This window comes from Phodopus roborovskii, unplaced genomic scaffold, assembly GCF_943737965.1.
Source record: "Phodopus roborovskii unplaced genomic scaffold, PHOROB, whole genome shotgun sequence".
NCBI classification, from domain to species: Eukaryota; Metazoa; Chordata; class Mammalia; order Rodentia; family Cricetidae; genus Phodopus; species Phodopus roborovskii.
In genome coordinates, this window is record NW_026125281.1 from 16,627,064 (window position 1) to 16,648,371 (window position 21,308).

Below are 21,308 nucleotides of genomic sequence, written 5' to 3' on the forward strand. Positions count from 1 at the left end.
AACTCACTCATGAAAGTTGTCCTCTGCCTCCACATGAACAGCCATAGCACATGCTCGCTCATGCACCCTCCCCATGGGGTCAGGGAATAAGAATATTTTAAAATTCTTTAAAAAGTAAATGGGAACCAATAATTGTATATGTAGGTATACAATGGGGTATAGGGTGCATTTCACTGTGCTTGTGATCAGGTTGGAGGAACTGATAGACCTCTAACATTGGACATATCATTTCCTTGTGTTGGGAGCATTCAACATGTTCTATTAGCTGTTTTTGGATACTCATTTTGTGAAACACAGGTTTTCTACTAGACTTTAAAAAAAATTAACTGGTCCTTTTGGCTGTGCCCCATACCCATTAAATCATCCTGTCTGTATCTTTCCTCCCCTGCACTTGTCTTGAGCTATGGTAGTTCTTTTTGTAATGTTGCTTTGTTTTTTCAAGACAGAGTTTCTCTGTGTAGCTTTGACTGTCCTGGAACTCTGGACCAGTCTATTCTCAACTCACAGAGATCTGCCTGCCTGAGTGCTGGGATTAAAGGTGTGTGCCACCACCTCCTGGCACACTATTCTTTGAGATTAACTTTTCAGGGTGGAGAGCATGAGATGGTACCACCCAAAGTTAGGGTGAGACTTCCCATCTCAGTTAACATAATCCCAAAAACATCCTCACACATACCCACAGACATTTGCCTCTTAGGTGGCTCTAAATCCATCCTCTTGACAGTCAAGAGTAACTTCAATAGCATGCTGACTATTTTTCATATGTTTGTTGGCTGTTTGTATTATCTCCTGAGGAATGACTATTCAAATCATTTGCCTTCTTTTTAAATGAGATTATTTGGGCTTTTCTTGTTTTTGAGTGCTTAATACAGTCTAGAAATAATCTGTTGTTGGAAGAATAGTTTGCAAGTGTTTTTCCCATTGTCAGATTTTTGCTTTTGATGTTTGTGCTTTGGGGACATAGTTTTCCCTATATTTTCTTCTAGTAATTTTGAAGTGTAAAGTCTAACATTGCTGCCTCTATTGAAAATAAATTGATTGCAAATATGTGCTTTATTTTTGTCTTCTCTGTTTGGTTCCATTGGTCTGCAAGTATGTTTTTATGTCAGTCCCATATTGTTTTGGTTATGTAGTACGCATCGAAGACATCTAGATATGGTATTGACTGCAGCATTATCCCTATTCTTCAGATTGCTTTGGTAAATTCAAGTCTTTTGTGTTGCTTGTGACTATATTTTTCTTGTTCTGTGAAGAACGCCTTTGATTTTTTTTTTTTTTTTTTGTTTTTATGGTCTTTGGTATTTTTCTTGGAATTTCTTTTGATATCAATATCATTTTGAATAGTATGCACACCTTAACAGTATTAATTTCTCCAAACCATGAAGATACAAACTTCTCATTTCTTTTCATCCCTGTTTTTGTTTTTAGGTTTATTTATTTATTATGCATACAGTGTTCTGCCTGCATGTATGCCTGCAGGTCCAAAGAGGGTACCAGATCTCATTACAGATGCTTCTGAGCCATCATGAGTTTGCTGGGAATTGAACTCAGGATCTGGAAGAGCAACCAGTGTTCTTAACCTCTGAGCCACCTCTCCACCCCTCATCCCTGCTTTGTTTTGTTTTATATCTTTTTTTGTGGAGATGATTCCCTTTCTTTGTTGAAGATACTCCTAGGTCTTCTCATCTCACGTTTCCTTTGTACTCCACTCCCAGCCGGAGATTTTGTTGTTGCACGTGCAGTTGTCATTGTCACTTACCATGTGAGGCTGTGAAAATTAAGTGTGGCGGCATTCAGGTTTTTCTGATTGTTGGAGAAGTTTGGATTTTGGGGTTGGCAGTGCTTAACCTATGTAGAACTAGGTCGTATCCTTACTTTTAGGCATCTACCTGGATCCTAGAATGTATACATTGTGGATAAGAGAGACTACTATAATTCTATTGCCAGTTTATCTGAGGAGATACTAAAGAACGCTATAAAGTCACAAGATGCTAAAAACCTATTTTTTCTTCCTTTTTTAAATTTAAATTTGAAACAAGCTTGTTTTATATGTCAATCCCAGTTCCCTCTTCCTCCCCATCTCAACCCCCATCGCACCCCCTTTCTGCTCCCCAGGGAGGGTGAGGCCTTCCATGTGGAGTCTTCAAAGTCTGTCACATCATTTGGAGCAGGGCCTAGGCCGTCCCCCATGTGTCTAGGCTGAGGGAGTATCCCTCTATGCAGAATGGGCTCCCAAAGTCCATTCATATCCTAGGGATAAATACTGACAACATATAATTGCTCTTGTTCGAGGGTCTGGTTTAGTCCCTCTCTTTTATTTATTCCTTTCTTGACTCACAAAAAATTTAGAGGGTTTTCTTAAGATTATTTAATATGAAATAGTAGTTAAACTTTCTTTAGATCACACTTTGAAGCAGTGAAAATATGAAAGAAAGAAGGAACTCTTGTGTAGGTAATTAAGTCCTAATAATAATAATACAGTTGTATTACCAAATGTATTTGACAGTTTGACTGATCCTGCTAAGTTTCTGCTTCCTTCTTATAGATACAAATGTTTTATAGTTGTAGTAAAACAGTTTCATGGGTGGGCCTTAGTAGAACAGTGCTAATCAGCTGTCTTAAGCTATGCAGAGGGATCCTGAATGTAACTTACCTGCCTTACCCGTAGGCCTGTCATTGATTGTCAGACATTGGTGACTATCTCCTGCCATTTAGTTCATGGAAATGTAAACTTAAGGTGTAATGATTTTTATTTAATAATATGTTTCATTTGTTTACTGTATTTTCAGAGTATACATATTGAATCCAGAGACAAGATATTTGTGCAATTTCTGGTAAGTCAAATAATTGTTTTAGAGAATGACTTCATACAGTACTTTTGTAGCTATGTTTTCAGTCATTTATGTTTTAATAGAAATGATTGAAAGATAAGTAATATGGAATTTTAATGTCAAAAGAACAGATAACCTCTTATGGAAATCTGTTTCTCTATAAAAGAAAATATCCATACGTGTAGGTCATCATTTCCTAACACTTCGGATAACCTTACTGAGTACGGTGCTGATGTCCTTTGTGAAGGACACAGTTCATCTCAGTGTAAAGAGTAAAATGTTCAGCATGACCCATGGAAGAAATGAGTTAGATTAACAGTGTGAGCTGTAATTTTATTCTGTATCAGCCTTTCTCTGTCAGTCACAGCTTTCAAGTTATTTTACAAGCTAAACCCAACGCTTCATAATTTTGTAGTTAAACATTAAAAAATCTACTCATGTTTTATATAGACTAAAATATTTAACTGTGTAGTTGTGAAGAGATTAACTGGATTATTCTTTCCTCCTAGGGTTGAAATTTAAACATAGGGCAATGAAGAAAGAGACAGAATTTGGGATTTTCATCTAAAGAGAATGCTAGACAACAACCAAACCTGTGCTGTGGGACAGGACTCTGTGCCCTACATGACCTGTGTGGTTCATGTGCTTGAAGAATGGTTGGGTGTGGAGCAATTGGAGGACTACGTGAATTTTGCAAACCACCTCTTGTGGGTTTTTACCCCACTGATACTTTTAATCCTCCCCTACTTTACTATCTTCCTCCTCTACCTTACTATTATTTTCCTCCATATCTACAAGAGGAAGAATGTGTTAAAAGAAGCCTACTCGCATAATTTATGGGACGGTGCGAGGAAAACAGTGGCAACTCTGTGGGATGGACATGCAGCGGTTTGGCATGGTAAGCAGGGATGCTGCAGTCTCTGTTGCCATGGTGTAGAGCACTGACACTGTATTGCTGTTTATTGTTCCTTGTTAAATCTGTTTACATGTAGTGTGTGTGTGTGTGTGTGTGTGTGTACATATATATATATATATATCTTTAAATGATTTTTTCTAAACACATTTATTTCTGTTTAAGAATTGCATAGTACTTTTAGTTACTATAAATTGAAATATGAAAATTGCTATTTAAAACATCTATAAAAATTACTGTAAAACTGTCAAAACGTCTTGTTTTCTTACCATGCGAAGCCATAGCTTTTATTGTGACATTTTCACATCCCATTTCCTTCTCCTCTCCTCGTCTCTACCTCTTTTTCATCCCTCCCCTTTAAGCAGTCCCTCATTTCATGTGTATCCACTATTGTCTTTTGCTCCCTCCTTCCTTTTCCCTTCAGGCCACTCCCTCTCTTCACAGTCCCCCTTTTCTATTCCATAGAAACTTCTTTTTCTTGCCTAAAAATATTTATTTATTTTTATTGTGTGTGCATATACACCTATGGGTGAGTGTGCTGGCAGAGGCTGGAGGAGGCTGTCAGATTCCTTGGAGCTGAGTTATAGGCTGTTGTGAGTTACCTAAATTGGTGCTGGAAACTGAACTCTGGTCCTCGGCAATAGCAACAAGCCTGCTGAGCTGTCTTTGCAGCTACACCTGCTTTTATTTTTTTGAGATTTGGGGGGAGGGAGGGTGGGTTTTGCTGTGTAATCTTGCCAGCCTAGGATTTACAGTTCTGCTTTGGCTTCCTGAATACTGTTGGAATTATAACAAGTGCCATCATATTTAGCTATTTAGCTAGATTTTTTTTTTTTTTTTTTTTTTTTTTTTTAGTTTTACTTCTTAGAGACAGAGTTTCTCTGTAGCCCTGGCTGTCCTGGAACTTTCTATGTAGAACAGGCTGGCTTTGAACTCACAGAGATCCGCTTGCCTCTGCCTCCCAAGTACTGGGATTAAAGGCATGCGCCACTATTCTGTTCAGAGTAAATTTGATTCTACCGATGTGACATTTTAAGAGTGAAATATTGTAGCATAGTGAACATTAAATATGTTGTATAGTGATGTTTACTGTTAGTGTTTGACTCGTCTAGGAAGTTGGTGTGTCTGTCTAGATAAGTGAGATGGCGATGCGCTTCTCTCTAGGAAATTTACTCTTACTTTATGACTTGAGAAGCTGTGATGCTGTGCGTTTAATGATTGGAGGCTCAGTTTTGGGCCATCATGAAAATTGCCTCTGCTCCTCCAGTCTCTAGTGGCTGTGTTCTATTCTGGACTTCATACATCTTCATTTAACCAATGGTTCAGTATTTGGAGTACTTGTTACTCTTGCAGAGGATGCAGATTGGGGTCCTGGCACTGACGTGGTGACCTGCACCATTCATAACTCCAGTGTCCGGGAATTCAATGCCCTCTTCTGACTCCTTGGGCTTCAGGCACACCTGTGGCATACAAACAACCACATAGGCAAAACATTCATATACTTAAAATAAAGAAATCTAAAGTAAGTTTTACAAAAACATGAAGGAGGAAAGGAAGAGAGCTCTTGTTATTCATTAGCAGTTGTTTGGTTTGTTGGTGTTGATTCTTTGGGCCTCATATGTTCTGGATGTCAGGCTTGCTGGGGAATGTTGTCTCATTTTGTAAGATTTTCTGAACACTGTTGTTCCATTTGCTCTGGAGAAGCTTCCTAGCTTGCCATCACATAGCCCACTTTACTTATGATTCTGTCTTAAAAATTTCAAACTAAATTATTTAAAGTAATTTAGTTCCCAGAATAAAATTTGCTTATGGGAGACTGCTTTGATCTATTCATGAGGATGCTGCCCTAACATCTCAAACCTCTGAGTAGACCCCATTTCTTGTAACTGTTGCTTTGAACCTTAGCATGTGTTTTGGTGAAGGTGAAATCCTATTTGCTCCAAAACAGCATGTGACAAGGATTTCTTTCTTTCTTTTTTTTTTCTCCTAGACAGGATTTCTCAGTGGCTTGGAGCCTGTCTTGGAACTTGCTCTAGTTATGTAGACTAGGCTAGCCTCGAACTCACAGAGATCCTGCTGCCTCTACCTCCTGTGTGCTGGATTAAAGGCGTGCACCTCCACTGCCTGGTGTGACAAGGATTTCATAGCATATTGTTGTGCCCCAAAGTGGTTTCAGAGCAGAGTTGGTTTCCTTCCTTCCTTCCTTCCTTCCTTCCTTCCTTCCTTCCTTCCTTCCTTCCTTTCTTTCTTTCTTAAAGAAATGGTTTCTTTATGTACTCCTAAGTGTCCTGGAATTTGGCATATACACTGAGCTGGCCTCTAACTTATAGAGATACTCCTTACCAGACAGACTTTGAAATAGACACTTGGTGATACACATCACTGATGCCATTAGGAAAACTCACCATCAATATGCCTCGTAGGATAGTGTCTTGGGGTAACACTACATTCATACTAGGATATCTATAAACCCTCTAATCCTCTTGTTTTGAGTGCGTATCATTCCAAACACTTAAATACTTCTTTAAACCTTATATCATGAGGCCAGGTGGTGGTGGTACACACCTTTAATCCCACTACTGGGGAGACAGAGGCAGGCGGATCTCTGTGAGTTTGAGGCCAGCCTGGTCTACAGAGTGAGTTCCAGGACAAGCTTCAAAGCAATACAGAGAAACCCTGTCTCAAAAAAACCAAAAAAAGAAAGAAACCTTGTATTATGATAGATAAAGTTTATATGCTATCTCCATTTTATTCCCCAGGAAATGGAGATTCAGAGAAGTTATTTCTGAGGTACACTAGGAAGCAGAGTGAGGATACAGTCTCTGACAAAGGGTTCCACTGCTCTGAAGTGTATGTAAGGTACATCAGTCCTGCACTGGGATTCACAGCCAGAAGTTGTGGTATTGAGGTTTGCACACAGGAGTGATGATTTTGATGCTGTGAATTCTTAGTGTTTGCTATTAAATCTCTTCTGGCCAGTACAGATCTCCAGCACCCTCAGTGTTTTACACAAAGCATGTGCCTGTCCCAGAGTTGCAACTTGATGGTCTTTAAAACAGTGACATGTATTGGCTGGCGTCATTTACAATACTTGTTAGGAATTTGCATCTTCCTCCAGTTTATATATCAACTTTTATTTTAAGCAATTTGAATTTACATATGAGTAGATAAGACAATACAGGTAAATCTAAGTACTATTTTATACTGGAATTTCAAGATAGTTTTAGATGTGTATTTATGGTTCAGAGGAAATAAAATATTCAGCACTTGACCCACTTTAATGCTTTATTGTGATGAGATATTTTTATCTGTGTAAGCGATAACTTTTTAAAAAGTTGATCTTGTGACATAAATAAAAGTGATTTGTGTCTACATTTGGATTTTGTTTTACTCAAATCAGTTTTAATATGTGCTTTTTAAACGTCAGAAACATAAAAGAAATAACATGATCATTGTAAAAAATATAATAAAAGAAAAAGCTACCTAAAATTTAATATGCAAATGAATTTTGTTAAAATTTGGTCTGTTTATCATTTGTATATGTGTGGTTAAATAGTACTTTTCATCCCATTAGTCTTCATAAATACGCCTTTTAATAATATAGTTATTTAGTTACCTATTACTGAACAGGTTTTATTGTTTATAATGTTTTTACTACTTAAAAATATCTTTATGCCAGAAACTATTCAGTATTTTATATTTTGAAGTTAAAGTTTACCCTCAGATTGTATATACTCTGATATTTCAGAACATTCTGCGATTCCCTATCCAATACAATGAAACACCAATTTGAAGCTTTTTAAATAACTCATTTTAGTTTGGTACTCTCAAATGGCTAACAGCCTTTTAATTCAGACCTTTCTCTCAAGTTTTAAAAGGCATTATTCCTGGAAAATGGGACTGACATCCTTAAAATTAAGCTAGGTTCTTATTTATTTCCTTTGAAAATCAATAATAAAGGAATAGACACTTTATGTTTTTCAAAAAATTAAAAAAATGTGTGTGATAGCGTAACTGCAGTAAGGTCACTTCATGTGTCGTAGATCTCTGAGGCACACTGTTGGACAGAAAAGATCCCTAAGTGTATTCATAGGATCCTGCTTATGCTATATACATCAGCAAGAAAATGTAGGTGCATTCCCACGAGGCGGTGAATCATTCGTGGATGCGAGCGTGCAAAGCCATGAGCGGGGAAGAAGCTAACTCGGGTTTTGAGGGAACCCTGATGGCTGTCCTCAGCTGCGGAGGCCGCTCTAGCCTAGGACCTGCTACTCCACACTTGGCTCTATCCTTTCTCTCGTGCCAGCCAAGGCTGCCATGCATTCTGGCCTTGTTTCATTCGGGTCCCTGCCTGCATGCGTGCTGTCTGCCCTCGTCTCCCTTCATCTGACCCATCGCCGTGGGCTATACTCCTTGCTGCTGAGTATTGTCTTTGCAGCTCTACTCCGCTTCGACTGTCTATCCTGGGCCACCCTTGCTGGTGGATCCCATGACCTTCTTGGACTCCCAACGCACACTCTGCCACCTCTCCATTCAGGGGCCTTGCTTATTCTGTCACGCTTTAAGACTATAAACCAAAGTATTCTCTGCCAGAAAAGAAAGGGAAACGGGGGGAACTTTCCAAAGGAGAAGGGAACCCAGAAGGCCAAGACAGGTCTTAAGTTACTGCATTAAATATCAGCGACTTGTCTTTCAAACAGGTTACGAAGTTCATGGGATGGAAAAGATACCGGAAGGACCAGCACTTATAATCTTTTATCATGGAGCTATTCCCATAGACTTTTATTACTTCATGGCTAAAATTTTCATCCACAAAGGCAGAACTTGCCGAGTAGTAGCTGACCACTTTGTCTTTAAAATCCCAGGTAAAGTTTAACTGTGTGTAGTGATCAAACTATGTGGCTTTGTCTGTCTTAAGTATTGTGTAGAAAGTATTTTGCCTCCTTAAGATAACTAATTTGAAAAGCGTTCTCCTACTTTTCTTCTTTGTTGCTTTAACTGACCTTGAGTGGGTAATCCTCCTGCCTCAGCTTCTGAGAGCCCTGGATTTCTAGGTGTGGCCACCACTGCTGGCTCTAATTATTCCCTCCCACCCTCCCTACCACAGACTTCAATTATCCTCTCCCTCCTCCTCTGTTTTGTTTTGGCTGTGCTGAGGAGTGATCCCTAGGGATGAGCAGATGCTCTACCACTGAACTACACCCTCCTCCCTCCCCCACCCCCCAAGTCCGGTTTCTTTTTCTTTATTAACAGAACTTTAGTCAGTATTTTCTAAAAAAAAAAAAAAACACTTTTGAAAATTGAGACAGGATGCTGCCAGTCGCCCAGACTGGCTTTTAGGCTGTGGTCCTAAGTAACCCTTTTGCCTCTGCCTCCCAGGTAGGTGGACCACAGACACATATGCCCCAACAGCAGTCTTAGTTCTTGGACTTTGTTTGTTTTTTGCGATGCTGCAGATGGGAACACTAGGCATGTACTCTCACCTTGAGCTAGATCCCTAACCCAAATCTTGAACTTTCAAGAATTAAAAAAAAAGGATACATAATTTTATATACAAGGTAGTTAAAAGTTTCATATTTTTGTAAGATAATATTTTCCTTCGTTTAATGCTGTTAAAGTTTAATAGCAAGTCAAAATTAGGAAAAAATATACAGGATGTGTTTGTCCTCACTATCCTAAAGAGTATGCGTATACATTACATCTCTTCCAGTGTACGAGCTGTCTCAAGCTCTTGAGATTGAGGACTGCATTTTAAATCTGTTCATAACAGCTTTATAGCTTAAAAAAAAAAAAAAAGCTTAGTTAAATTGTTTAAGATAAAATAGTTAAAGATAATCATTGAATGAAATTACTGAGGATAAATCTTTTCTTTCACCACTGAATCACTAGAAACAAGCCAGGAGAGTTGATAGTATGTTACCCAGCAACCAGACTCACAGCCAGCAGCGAGTTAAGACCAGTCTACTCCAGTGCCTTCCACACATATGGTCAGTGCTTTAGTGTGTGTTAGAACACTTGTTTATGCTTTGTGTATACATACGTTAAACCAGATGCAAGGCTTTCCTTTGGAAAGAATGTGACGACTTTGTGTACATTGGGGACAGAGGATGTTACAATCTCATCATAACTAGTTATTTTGATTTTTGAGTGACAACTGTTCACACATTTACAACTTCGTGGGTTTTATGCCCCTAAAGGTTTAATGTAAGCATTGCTATCTTACAGTGCCTCAGTTTTAATATGTGGCTCAAATGTTTATTTCTCTGTTGTACTCTTATGGAGCATGGGTTTGCTTTTAGCTTTTCCTTTTCATAAATAAGAAAACTGACCATTTTTAGGTTTTTCAAAACAATTTTTCCTCTATGTTCATACCAACTTTTGATATCGATTTACCTTTAGTCATTTATTATTTTATGAAGTTATAAAATCAGTATAATTCTTAGTGCAAGAGAGAAATTCTGTATTTTACCTTGTTATTTAACCCCCTCTCATTCACTCTGAGAGTGTATCTAATTAGGTCAGCGAAGTTTTGGTGCAGGATTAGCACCTTTTCAATCTTACTGACTTTTTAATGTTGTTTCAGCTCTTAAGGCAACAGAAAGCTATGTTAGTCTGCTGCCCAGTTCCACGGACCATCCATAGCCTCAGTCTCAAGCAGGAAAATACATGTACAGTGGCAATCATATCCTTTATTGACAGACTGTCTTTCATAAAGGAACAGTCATAGTTTGAAAAGCTATATAATATTAAGGTTTGGAATTAGCTATTCTTGGATTGAATACCCTTCCTCAGTTGATTAGAACTCTCATCGATATTTGCTATTGTTATAAAAGTTTAATTCTAGGATTAGTATTATCTAACTTCTTATTTCAGTAGATTTGATTATAGTCTGAGCTAATTTTGGTATGGCTGACCATAATCAGATTTACTTTCTCTCAGGTGGTTCTTTGTTCAGGGTTAGTGGGAGATTAGGCTTTTGGTTGCCGATGACACATCATCTCTGATTGGCTTAACAGTACTTGAGAAATATATGGCATTAAACTCAGTGGAAGGCACTCAGAACTGGACATAATGCAGTGGGAACCTCTGTTGTATGACTTTAAATATGCTACTTAACTTTTTTTCTGTGTGTAACTCTGGATGTCCTGGAACTCAGTCTGTAGAACAGGCCGGCCTTGAACTCACAGAGATCTGCCTGCCTCTGCCTCCTGAGTGCTGGGATTTAAGGTGTGCATTACCACTGCCCAGTTGCTACTTAACTTTTGACCCTGAGTTTTGTCATCTGTGTAGAATCTCTATTTTTCATGATAGTTTTAAATTGTAACTAAGAGTTTTAAAATGGAAAGTAGCCATAGTAAGGAAGTGATCAGCCAGAAAGTAATCAATAGTAGGTGATCAGATCTATCTATCTATCTATCTATCTATCTATCTATCTATCTATCTATCACTTCATAAATAAAACTGGACTTGTACCTTAAAAGCTATTGACTTAAGAAAGTAGATAAAAGTATGGGTAGTAAATTGCATAGATCATGATGAGTTTTGCTCTTAAAGAATTGAACACAATAAAGATATAGCTTTGTGATTACTTTTTTTTTACAGGGTTCAGTTTATTACTAGACGTATTTTGTGCTCTTCATGGACCAAGAGAAAAATGTGTTGAAATCCTGAGGAGTGGCCATTTGCTAGCTATTTCACCAGGTGGAGTCCGAGAAGCCTTGCTTAGTGATGAGACCTACAACATCATATGGGGTAACCGTAAAGGCTTTGCTCAGGTTGCAATTGATGCAAAAGTGGTAAGTCATAGCAAGGGAATTTGTCAAGCAAAGCTTAGTTGACTTTCAAAGAAATGCTTAACACGTGAGCCAAATATATGAATCCAGATTCTTTTATTGGAATAGAAGTTACTATAGGTAACGATTTATAGGGATATATCCAAAAAGGACTATTCCTTATGTGTGAGAAGCCATCTTACAAAACACAAAACTGACATGGAAATTTGGCAAGTATCCAGCACAGTTTTTTTTTTTTTCAGTTGTAAATTCTACTTCCTTTATTAGATTTGTGTTTCTGTACAGTCCCGCCATTGTTTCATTTTTTTTTTTTTTCCTGATACAGTTAGTGCATTCTGTCTGTTTTAAACTTTTGGTAATTTGACACAAATGCATTCATGTATTTCATGGATGAATTTGGTTTAATAGTTCTTTTATGTGTAATCAGTTTGTGTAACAATATGAGTCGTATATGATTAATGTCATTTTTCATCAAATAGGATTAGCTGTTTTATAGTATAATGATAAGAAATGGACAGTGGCGTATTTTAGATAGATATTTCTAAAACGCTTTTCAGTAAAGTTAAACGTACTTGGGAGACTCTGTAGTTATTGTATCTCCCAGACTGAACAGTATGAATGCGCTTTTGTTGTTTTCTTTTGGCTGTAGAAAGTATTTCTTAGTCTTTTGTTCTCTGTAGCCTAAGGAACTTTATCCTAAGGAATGCTTATTGTTAGAAGAGGACATTGCTGTCCTTTGCTGGACTCTTGGTCTTTTCGCCAAGCTGGGAGGTTGAGCCAGCTGCAGTAGCTTAGCATTTCGGGTTGCTGTCCTTAGGGAGACCAGCCTGCATCTTTCGTCTGACTGTGCATCATGTAAATGTAGACTGTTGATTAAAAAATGAAGGGTTGTGGTGATTCATTCTAACCAAAGAATACTATCTAAAGGGGAGTGGGTATTGCTATATTTGAATCACAAAGTTTACAGTAAAACAAAATACTCAAAGAGCTTGGTAGCTCTTTTCTCTCCTGTACCAATACACTTGCTTATGTGTGACTCCTAGTGCATTGCTCTACTGCTTTACTATTCCTAGTTTAAATTAATCTACTTCCTAACTTTTAAAATGCATGTTTAAGCAGTACAGTCCTACAGTAGACTTTATGTTCCTTGAGTAACTTAAAATTCTATATTCAAATCCTTAGTGCAATGATCTACTTTGAATAGGGCTTAAGTGTTTGTTAACTTTTTTTGTCTTTAAACAAAGATCACTTAACTCAGCAAAAGCTTTTTAATTTATTTATGCATTTGTTGTGCTGGTAATGAAGAAATTTGACTAATACCACATTTTACCCATTTTCTAAAGTTTTAAAAGCACAGATGTGGAAACCAGAACCGTAGACTATGAGAATATGGAATGCAGAAGGCTGCTTGCAGCCACGTGAGAAACTAAGAATAATCAACGAATATTTTAAAGCAAGAACAAAATTCTAATCTAAAACAAAATGTTGACCTTTTGTACGTTTTATTTTGAAAGATTTCAGATAAAGGTAACAAAAATAGTTTTGAGTCTTATAAGTTTATCATAGAATTCTAATTCTTCATTCTTATGTTATAGTTTTAAGGAAGATATTGCTTAGGGGAACTCAAAGAGAAAAATAATAAGAACTTTCTCAGATTCTTGAATTTTTTGGTAACTTTTTATGATTATGTATTTCAATTAAGATTTTTTTAATAAAATTCCAAATATTTGAGAACTTGTCTTTTATAAATTTAAAATAAATACAAAATTTTAATGTTGTGAATTTACCAATAACATTATAAGTCTGATAAATAGTTTGCAGCCCTTTGAGGTTTGTCCCAGGGCTCTGCACAGTCAGGGAGTTACATGTAATATTCTAATTCAGTGATTCTCAAGCTACCCTTTGTCAGGGGTCACTTAAGACCACCGGAAACCACAGACATTTGCATTATGATTCATGACAGCAAAATTACATTTATGAAGTAGCAACGAAAATAATTTATAGTTGGGGATCTCCACAACATGAGGAACTGTTCATCATTAAGGATCTCATCATTAAAGATCTCATCATTAAGGAGGCTGAGGACCACTGTGTTACAGGGTCTCAGTGTTAGGGAGGCTGAGGACCAGTGTGTTACAGGATCACAGTGTTAGGGAGGCTGAGGTCCAGTGTGTTAAAGGATCACAGTGTTAGGGAGGCTGAGGTCCACTGTGTTACAGGATCACAGTGTTAGGGAGGCTGAGGTCCAGTGTGTTAAAGGATCACAGTGTTAGGGAGGCTGAGGTCCACTGTGTTACAGGATCACAGTGTTAGGGAGGCTGAGGGCCACTGTGTTACAGAGTCTCAGTGTTAGGGAGGCTGAGAGCCACTGTGTTACAGGATCACAGCATTAGGGAGGCTGAGGACCACTGTGTTACAGGATCACAGCGTTAGGGAGGCTGAGGACCACTGTGTTACAGGATCACAGCATTAGGGAGGCTGAGGACCACTGTGTTACAGGATCACAGTGTTAGGGAGGCTGAGGACCACTGTGTTACAGGATCACAGTGTTAGGGAGGCTGAGGACCACTGTGTTACAGGATCACAGTGTTAGGGAGGCTGAGGACCATTATGTTACATGGTCTCAGTGTTAGGGAGGCTGAGGACCACTGTGTTACAGGATCACAGCGTTAGGGAGGCTGAGGACCACTGTGTTACAGGATCACAGTGTTAGGGAGGCTGAGGACCACTGTGTTACAGGATCACAGTGTTAGGGAGGCTGAGGACCACTGTGTTACAGGATCACAGTGTTGGGGAGGCTGAGGACCACTGTGTTACAGGATCACAGTGTTAGGGAGGCTGAGGTCCACTGTGTTACAGGATCACAGTGTTGGGGAGGCTGAGGACCACTGTGTTACAGGATCACAGTGTTGGGGAGGCTGAGAGCCGCAGGTCTAATGTTACAGATGAGGCATCAAGCACTGACAGCCAGGGATGGGAGGGATCTGGTCCGAGCAAGGCATCAGAGCAGAGCTCAGTTCAGGTAGCTGTGCTGCATTTCACAGTGAGTATGGTGCTGAGACAGAGGAGCCTTCTGGAGATGTGAGAGGACTCTGCAGTACAACCTTACACAGTTGTAAGTGATGATTACCCTGGAATAGACCAAACCAAACTTCCATAAACTATGAAAAAACACAACTGCAGAAGTAAGATTAGCTGCATTGTAAAAGGGATGGCCGGTTTGAGGCTGTAGCTTGTTGGAAGAGTGCTTGCTTAGCATGTGCCAAGCTTTGAGTATGATCCCCAACAATGCCCTCCCCCAAATAACTTAAAAAGTAAGCAGGACATGCTGAAGAAAATGAAAAGTAATCGAATTGTAGTTTATAAAACATTAGCAGAAAACATGTAAAGGTCATTTGAATGGGACACAGTTTTTATTTTTATCTGTTTACTCTGTGAGTGGAAAAGTTTTCTGTTTGTCCCATGCATTCCGAGTTTTCAGTTCTGAGAATGTAACGTTTGAAACGTTAGGATTTTAGCCATTTGATTTTACAAAACTTGTAATCTTAGATAGTAGTGGATTTTTTTTTTTTTAAGCAAAAGAATTCAGTGTCCATTATCCTCTCTATGCAGTGGTTTCATGAATGAACCTCATCATTTTACATTTGGACAGTGTGTCTGCTTGTTCTAGTGTTGACATGGCTGCCGCCTGTCTCTGACCTGTGTGTTTACGAAGCACAGCCATTAGGAGCATCGTCTTTCTGTATTTACTCATCCCTTCTTTACTTCGTCCATAACTTCCTTTTATCTCATTTACTCCAGTGCTTTTCTAAGTGCAAGGGATACAGCAGTGAACAAAACATGTGTTAGGTGTCCCTGAAATATGTTAGATGTCTTCCCTCTGGTGAGAGGGGACAGCAGGTGATCAGCTAGTTCAATGTGAGGACAAGTTGTGTGAAGTTTATCCTTGTGTGTTTCCTTCTGCCCGAAGTGAGTGAAAAAGACTCAGAGTATCGTTATTTTTATCTAAAACCTTGCTTGTAGAGGTCTATAGTTCTGCAGATAATGTGGAACTTCATGAACATGTGTACACACATGTATATAGTTTTATCAATCCTGAAACGTTTAGTTCAGTATATCTGTTTATATATGAAAGTATTTTATTCAATTTTGATATATTTTATGGTTTGTAATAACATAACCTTCCCATATGATACTTTATGATATTTCATTATTTTATGACATTGACCTAATATTTCTATTGTTAAATATCACATTGGTGTTCATGGACTATCCTAGAAACTTGTTATTTAAAGTTCTTCAATTTATACACTTTTAAAAATTCTAGGTATTTTTTGTTGCTACTGAACATTTTAGATTTAGTGGGCTCACAAAGATGTGTTACTAATTCCATGAGAACATCTTGGTCAAACCTATCATTTAAATTGATACAAACTTTCCCTTTGGCTTAGTTACTTTCTTTCTGTGACCAAATGCCACAGTGAAGGTAACATATGTAAAAAAGGGTTACAGTCCAGGACCATCTGTGCAGGGATTATGCAACAGGCAGGCAGCCTGGAGAAGGAGCCGAGAATTCACATCTGAGCTCACTGACTGGCCTGGGCTTTTGAAACCCCAAAGTTCACCCCCCAGTGACATACCTCCTCCAACAAGGCCTCACCCCCTGATCCTTCCCAAACAGTTGCACTAACTGAGGAACGAGCATTCAAATGTATGAACCTATGGGGGCCATCCTCATTACCCTCCTCACCCTTCATAGTGTCTTCATCTTGTAACTTCTTTAATGAGCATATTTAGGAATGAGTAAAACTAATTTGCCACATTCATCTTATTTAATGAAATTAGTGAGTATTATAATCCTCTTGAGTTTCAAGGGTTTATATGTAAGGAAAGTCAATAGATAAAAATATTTCATGTTCCAACTAGAGAATAGTCTTTCCAGTTTATATTTTCATAAATGATGAAGTCAAATTTAGTCTGTTAAATCATACCACTTTAGTTATGCCTTTGGTTTGAAAATCTAATTTTAGGATTTCAAATGTGCCTTCAAAAAAGCCTTAGTTACTCAATGGAGACCTTAAGTGGATTTATTTATTTACTTTTTAATTCAAATTCTTTTCTTTAGCCTATTATTCCTATGTTTACACAAAATATTCGAGAAGGATTTAGATCACTTGGAGGAACAAGTAAGTTCTCATTCATATGGTTTTTAATTATAGTATAATCTATAAAACAGGTATTTTGAACATTATTAGGAAAATGATTTTTTTTTCCTGTTTTTGAGACAGGATCTCACTGTGTAGTTCTGAATATCCTAGAACTCACTGTGTAAACCAGGCTGGCCCCAAACTCACAAAGGTCCTTCTGCCTCTGCCTCCCAAGTACTGGGATTAAAGGTGTACATCACTACACTTGGCAACTTTTGAATTATTAATTTTAGAAAATGAATATTTAGATACTGTTCTTTATAAACTCTGAGTGATAATTGGTTCTAAATAGTGGCAGTTATTATGTTGTAGGGACTGGGGCTGGCCTCAAATTTGTGATTTTCATGCTTTAGCCTCCTGAGTGTTTGGTAGACATTATGTTTTTGTTGAGGTTGTTTAAATTTTTAAAACTTCAAAGTGATTCATCTGACGTATCGCATTAAATTATGTTGATAAGATTTAGAATATGTTTATATAACATCAACTGAAGAAAGTAGCTTTCAAATTGGATGACCTACATATTAAACTAAGATTGACATCAAAGGAGATGGGAATGTCATTTGCTTTGGTTATCCTATTAATGTAAATAAAATTGCAAACCATAATATGCTTATATTGGTAAGTTCTTTTATCTGTCTTAGTTTAGTAATTAAAAATTCAGCTTATATATAGATTTATATAGATGTAAGAATAAACGTTAGAATTTTTTTCCTTTAAAATGTCTCTCATTTTGAAATGTTCAGTTTATTGGTTATATATTATGTTCAGTTGAATATATTTTTTGTAACTGTTGCTGTTCCTATCCACATAAAAACCCCTTAGCAAACCTTAAATTGCTATTGTTTTAACTCATTTTTTATATTTAACTTTAGAAATTATTTCTAATTTTTTGTTAATCTTTTAAATAGCAAATCAGAAATTATTACAGAAATTTTGTTTCAATTACAAATTATTTTCAAAATTTTATTTACTTTTTATAAATCTTAGTATCTCTAAATTAAGTGTCTGTGTCCTTTATTGTTTACTTTTGAGGCACAGTGTCACTGGTGCAGCACTGGCTGGCCTGGATCTTGTTCTGTAGACTCACAGAAACTCACCTGCTTCTGTCCCTGTCCCCACCAGTGATGGAACTATAGGCATGCATCATCGTACCTGGTTAATTGTAATTTTTAAAAGTGTTACTTTGTGTGTGACAGTAATTTTTCTGTTTTTACATGTAATCTGTTTTCAGGACATAACTATGTATTTCTTGAAACTTACCTATTTGGATTCCATTGTTGCGGTTTTTGAGTTTTAGCCTTCTCCAGTTACTTTTAATACCTCTAAGTCTGACCCTGCTGAGTCTGAAGTGTCATCATCTCTAGCAGGCTGTGTGTGCTGCTGCATGAACTGGGCCTGTGCTACTTTGTCTTTTCTTTTGTACTTGTAAATCACTGGCTCTGCATCCCTGAACGCTTGAGCTTCCAGCTTTGCTGGCCCTTATCAGCCTTTGTTCTCCAGTAATAGTCACTGGTTTGTCTTCTGAGATTCTCTTAATGAATTGATTTAATTTTTCCTTTTTTTTTTTTAAAAATGTATAGGAAAACTGAGTACCAAGTACAAACAATTCTTATATGTCTCTTCAGCAGTCTCTAGGCTCTATCCTGATGAGCTCATTGCACCAGTGTGCTGCATTTCTTATAGCTGATGAAAAGCTCCCATTTAGAAAATGCTCTGCTGGTCATATAGCTCAGTAGTAGATAACTTGCTTAGTACATGTGAGAACTGTATTCAGCCTCCAGCTTCAGAATCACACACACACACACACACACACACACACACACACACACACACACACACAGACACACACACACCTGCACACACATGCACACAGACACACAAACACACACACATGCACACACATGCACACAGAAACACACAGACACACACAGACACACAAACATACACAGACACATGCACACGCACATACATGCACACGCACATGCAGGCACACACACACACACAGGCATGTTTGCTGAGAACTAGTATTTTTGTGACCTTCCTGCAAGTCTTGTGTAATTAATTAGAAAGTTCATAATTCTGTGCATACAACATTTGGCTAATAAAGTGATTTTGCTTACTTTAAAACAGGATTATTTAAGTGGCTTTATGAAAAATTCCGCTATCCATTTGCTCCGATGTATGGAGGCTTTCCCGTGAAGTTGCGGACCTACTTAGGAGATCCCATTCCTTATGACCCAAAGATAACAGCAGAAGAGCTAGCTGAAAAGGTAATTTGTGATTTCTTTCTTAGTCTTAGGACAGAGTTTTGTTTTAAATCATTTGAAATTTCATTGTTTATATATTATATCCCAGAAATGTTCAAACCGTGATTTTTGCCCCATTGGAGACACTTAGCAAGGCCCAGTGACATCTTTACTGCCATGAGAGTGTGGATGGAGGTGACTGTAGACATTTAGTGTTTAGGAGCCAGGGATAGATATGTAGGCATCTGTCAGGAACCTGGAAATATGTTTCTGTATCTAAATTTTTTATAATAAGAATGAGGATTAAGGAAAAAGATGGGATTGATGGTAACGACTTAGAAGTCAGGTTCTGTGCAGTGTGACTGGAAGCCTCGAGGTCTGCAAGGCAGAAGTTGGTGGGGATTTGGAAAACGTTAAGTGATCTAGCAGAGAGAGAGAGTCATGAGGATGAGAAAAGGCTGCTCCGATTGGAGGGATTAAGCTTTGAAAGAATTTGAAAAAAGAGCAATAATCTAGCCTGACTCATGCTAGACAAGTGCTGTACCACTGAGCCACATCCCTTGCTGTGTCTGTTTTGATTATAACCTTTGCACCAACCTTTCTATACTACACTAGTGATATTCCTTTAAAACATTTTGAATTGTGATGGAAAATATGTGACTTTGCTGGGCATGATGATGCACAATTAATGTAATATTAATCCCAGCCCTGGGTCTCTGTGAGTTTATGGTCTGTATAGTTAGACTCTGTCTTAATCAAAGCAAGATGAAACAAAACAAAACAAAAATAGGTATACTTACAATTCAGGTCTGTTAAATACATCCATGTTTATCCTGAAGATTTTTACGATGAAACAATTGAGTCTGTTCCCACTGAACCCCTTCCCATTTCTCCCCCAAACCTGAAATACTAAAATTACTAGAGGAAGGCATAGGCTTTCTTGCCCTGCTAGTAATGGGTGTGGGAGGGAAGTTCCTTTGCATAACATGAAAATCCTACAAGATGATTGATGTGTACCAACAGTGGCTTTTCTTTTGTTTTCTAATTAGACCAAGAATGCTGTTCAAGCCCTGATTGATAAGCACCAAAGGATACCGGGGAACATTAGAAGTGCGCTGCTGGACCGCTTCCATAGAGAGCAGCAGGCTCATTAGCAGGTGATTTACTGTGTCTGTAATGACATACTCACATCTACTCAACTGTCTTTTACATTTTTGTAGGTTGTGTAATAGTGATTCTAAAACATCATGTTAATAGGCGTCTTCCTTAGAACTTGTTTATTTAAGTTTGTATTATTAATTTGTCCTGTCAATCAGTTGTGTCAAATTTAATAAGTAACTCACCACTTGCCTGACCCAGAAAATGATCATGTTGCATTTGCAATCTTTAGTAGTATATGATAAGCATAAGTCTTAGAGTAAATTTTTCCTAATATCAGCAGGTTAAGCAGGCTTTCCTAAATTATGTCAATTGTGCTGGAATGATCATAAGAAAGTGCATGTATTAGGGTTAGTACTTGCTTAGTTTAGATGAGAGATACCTGTATCTATCTGCCCTTCATTCCAGACACAACTGCGGGTAAGTTGTGGAATGCTTTTGTACCTCGATGATTTGTTTTAAGCATGATACAATTATGGTGACGAACATTACTTTAAGTTGCTATGTCTACTGTGATATCTGTAATGTGGGAGCTATAACTGAATCAATTCCTGAATCCTTTAGGAGTTATGTACATTTTTTTGTTCTTTGGGTATTGAAGCAACTCCTTCAGGTGTGATGTCCAGTTGCCAAGCACATTGAAAGAGATATACTGTTTTATAAATCAAGACATTGTTATCTGTAGTATTTATTTACTGAATTGTTTAGTATTTATTTTAAACAAGTATCTAAGTGAATATATAGGATGAGTTGTCAGCATGGTGTTTTATGGTGTAAGGATAGACTAGTGGTCACGCTCTGCACTTAGCATTAGATGCTGATTCTAGGCTCAAGAATAATGAACAAGAAGGCTCTGGTTTTGTTTCATATCATGGTTTATTTTGCTGGGCTTTGCAGCCAGTCATGTGGCTTATTATTTCAATAGAATGTTGTTGAAAGATGGAGCCCTCTGAAAATGTAATGGTATTTGATTTGTCATCGCCTTGAAAATTGATTTTAAAAGTATTTAAACATCAAAGTGTCATAAATCTGCTGCAGTATGTCCCTTCCCACCTTTGTAGCACTTGGGTTTTATATGAACTTTTTAATTACAAGTGTGTATCTATGACACATATATACATATATATGTATGTATATGTATGTATAAAATGTATATAGAA

At 37.7% G+C, this 21,308-nt stretch overlaps 1 protein-coding gene across 2 annotated transcripts; it reads left to right on the forward strand.

Annotated features, from left to right (window-relative positions):
* Positions 1–2,790: 2,790 nt before the first annotated feature.
* Tmem68 (transmembrane protein 68) lies at positions 2,791–20,645 on the forward strand. Of its 2 annotated transcripts, XM_051197698.1 has the most exons (7): positions 2,791–2,834; positions 3,341–3,729; positions 8,445–8,609; positions 11,347–11,540; positions 16,663–16,723; positions 18,875–19,014; positions 20,040–20,645. In XM_051197698.1, the coding sequence occupies exons 2-7, from the start codon at positions 3,405–3,407 to the stop codon at positions 20,142–20,144; spliced, it is 990 nt and encodes a 329-aa protein (XP_051053655.1). In that variant the 5' UTR covers positions 2,791–2,834; positions 3,341–3,404; the 3' UTR covers positions 20,145–20,645. The 2 variants fall into 2 exon arrangements, with proteins under 2 accessions (XP_051053655.1, XP_051053662.1); XM_051197705.1 differs by lacking the exon at positions 8,445–8,609.
* Positions 20,646–21,308: the final 663 nt, after the last annotated feature.

Excerpts from the sequence above, each read along its gene's own strand:
- Tmem68 (XM_051197698.1), top strand. The coding sequence starts at position 3,405 with ATGCTAGACAACAACCAAACCTGTGCTGTGGGACAGGACTCTGTGCCC. Across the intron at positions 3,730-8,444 it reads ACATGCAGCGGTTTGGCATG|GTTACGAAGTTCATGGGATG; the intron begins GTAAGCAGGGAT and ends TCTTTCAAACAG. Across the intron at positions 8,610-11,346 it reads CTTTGTCTTTAAAATCCCAG|GGTTCAGTTTATTACTAGAC; the intron begins GTAAAGTTTAAC and ends TTTTTTTTACAG.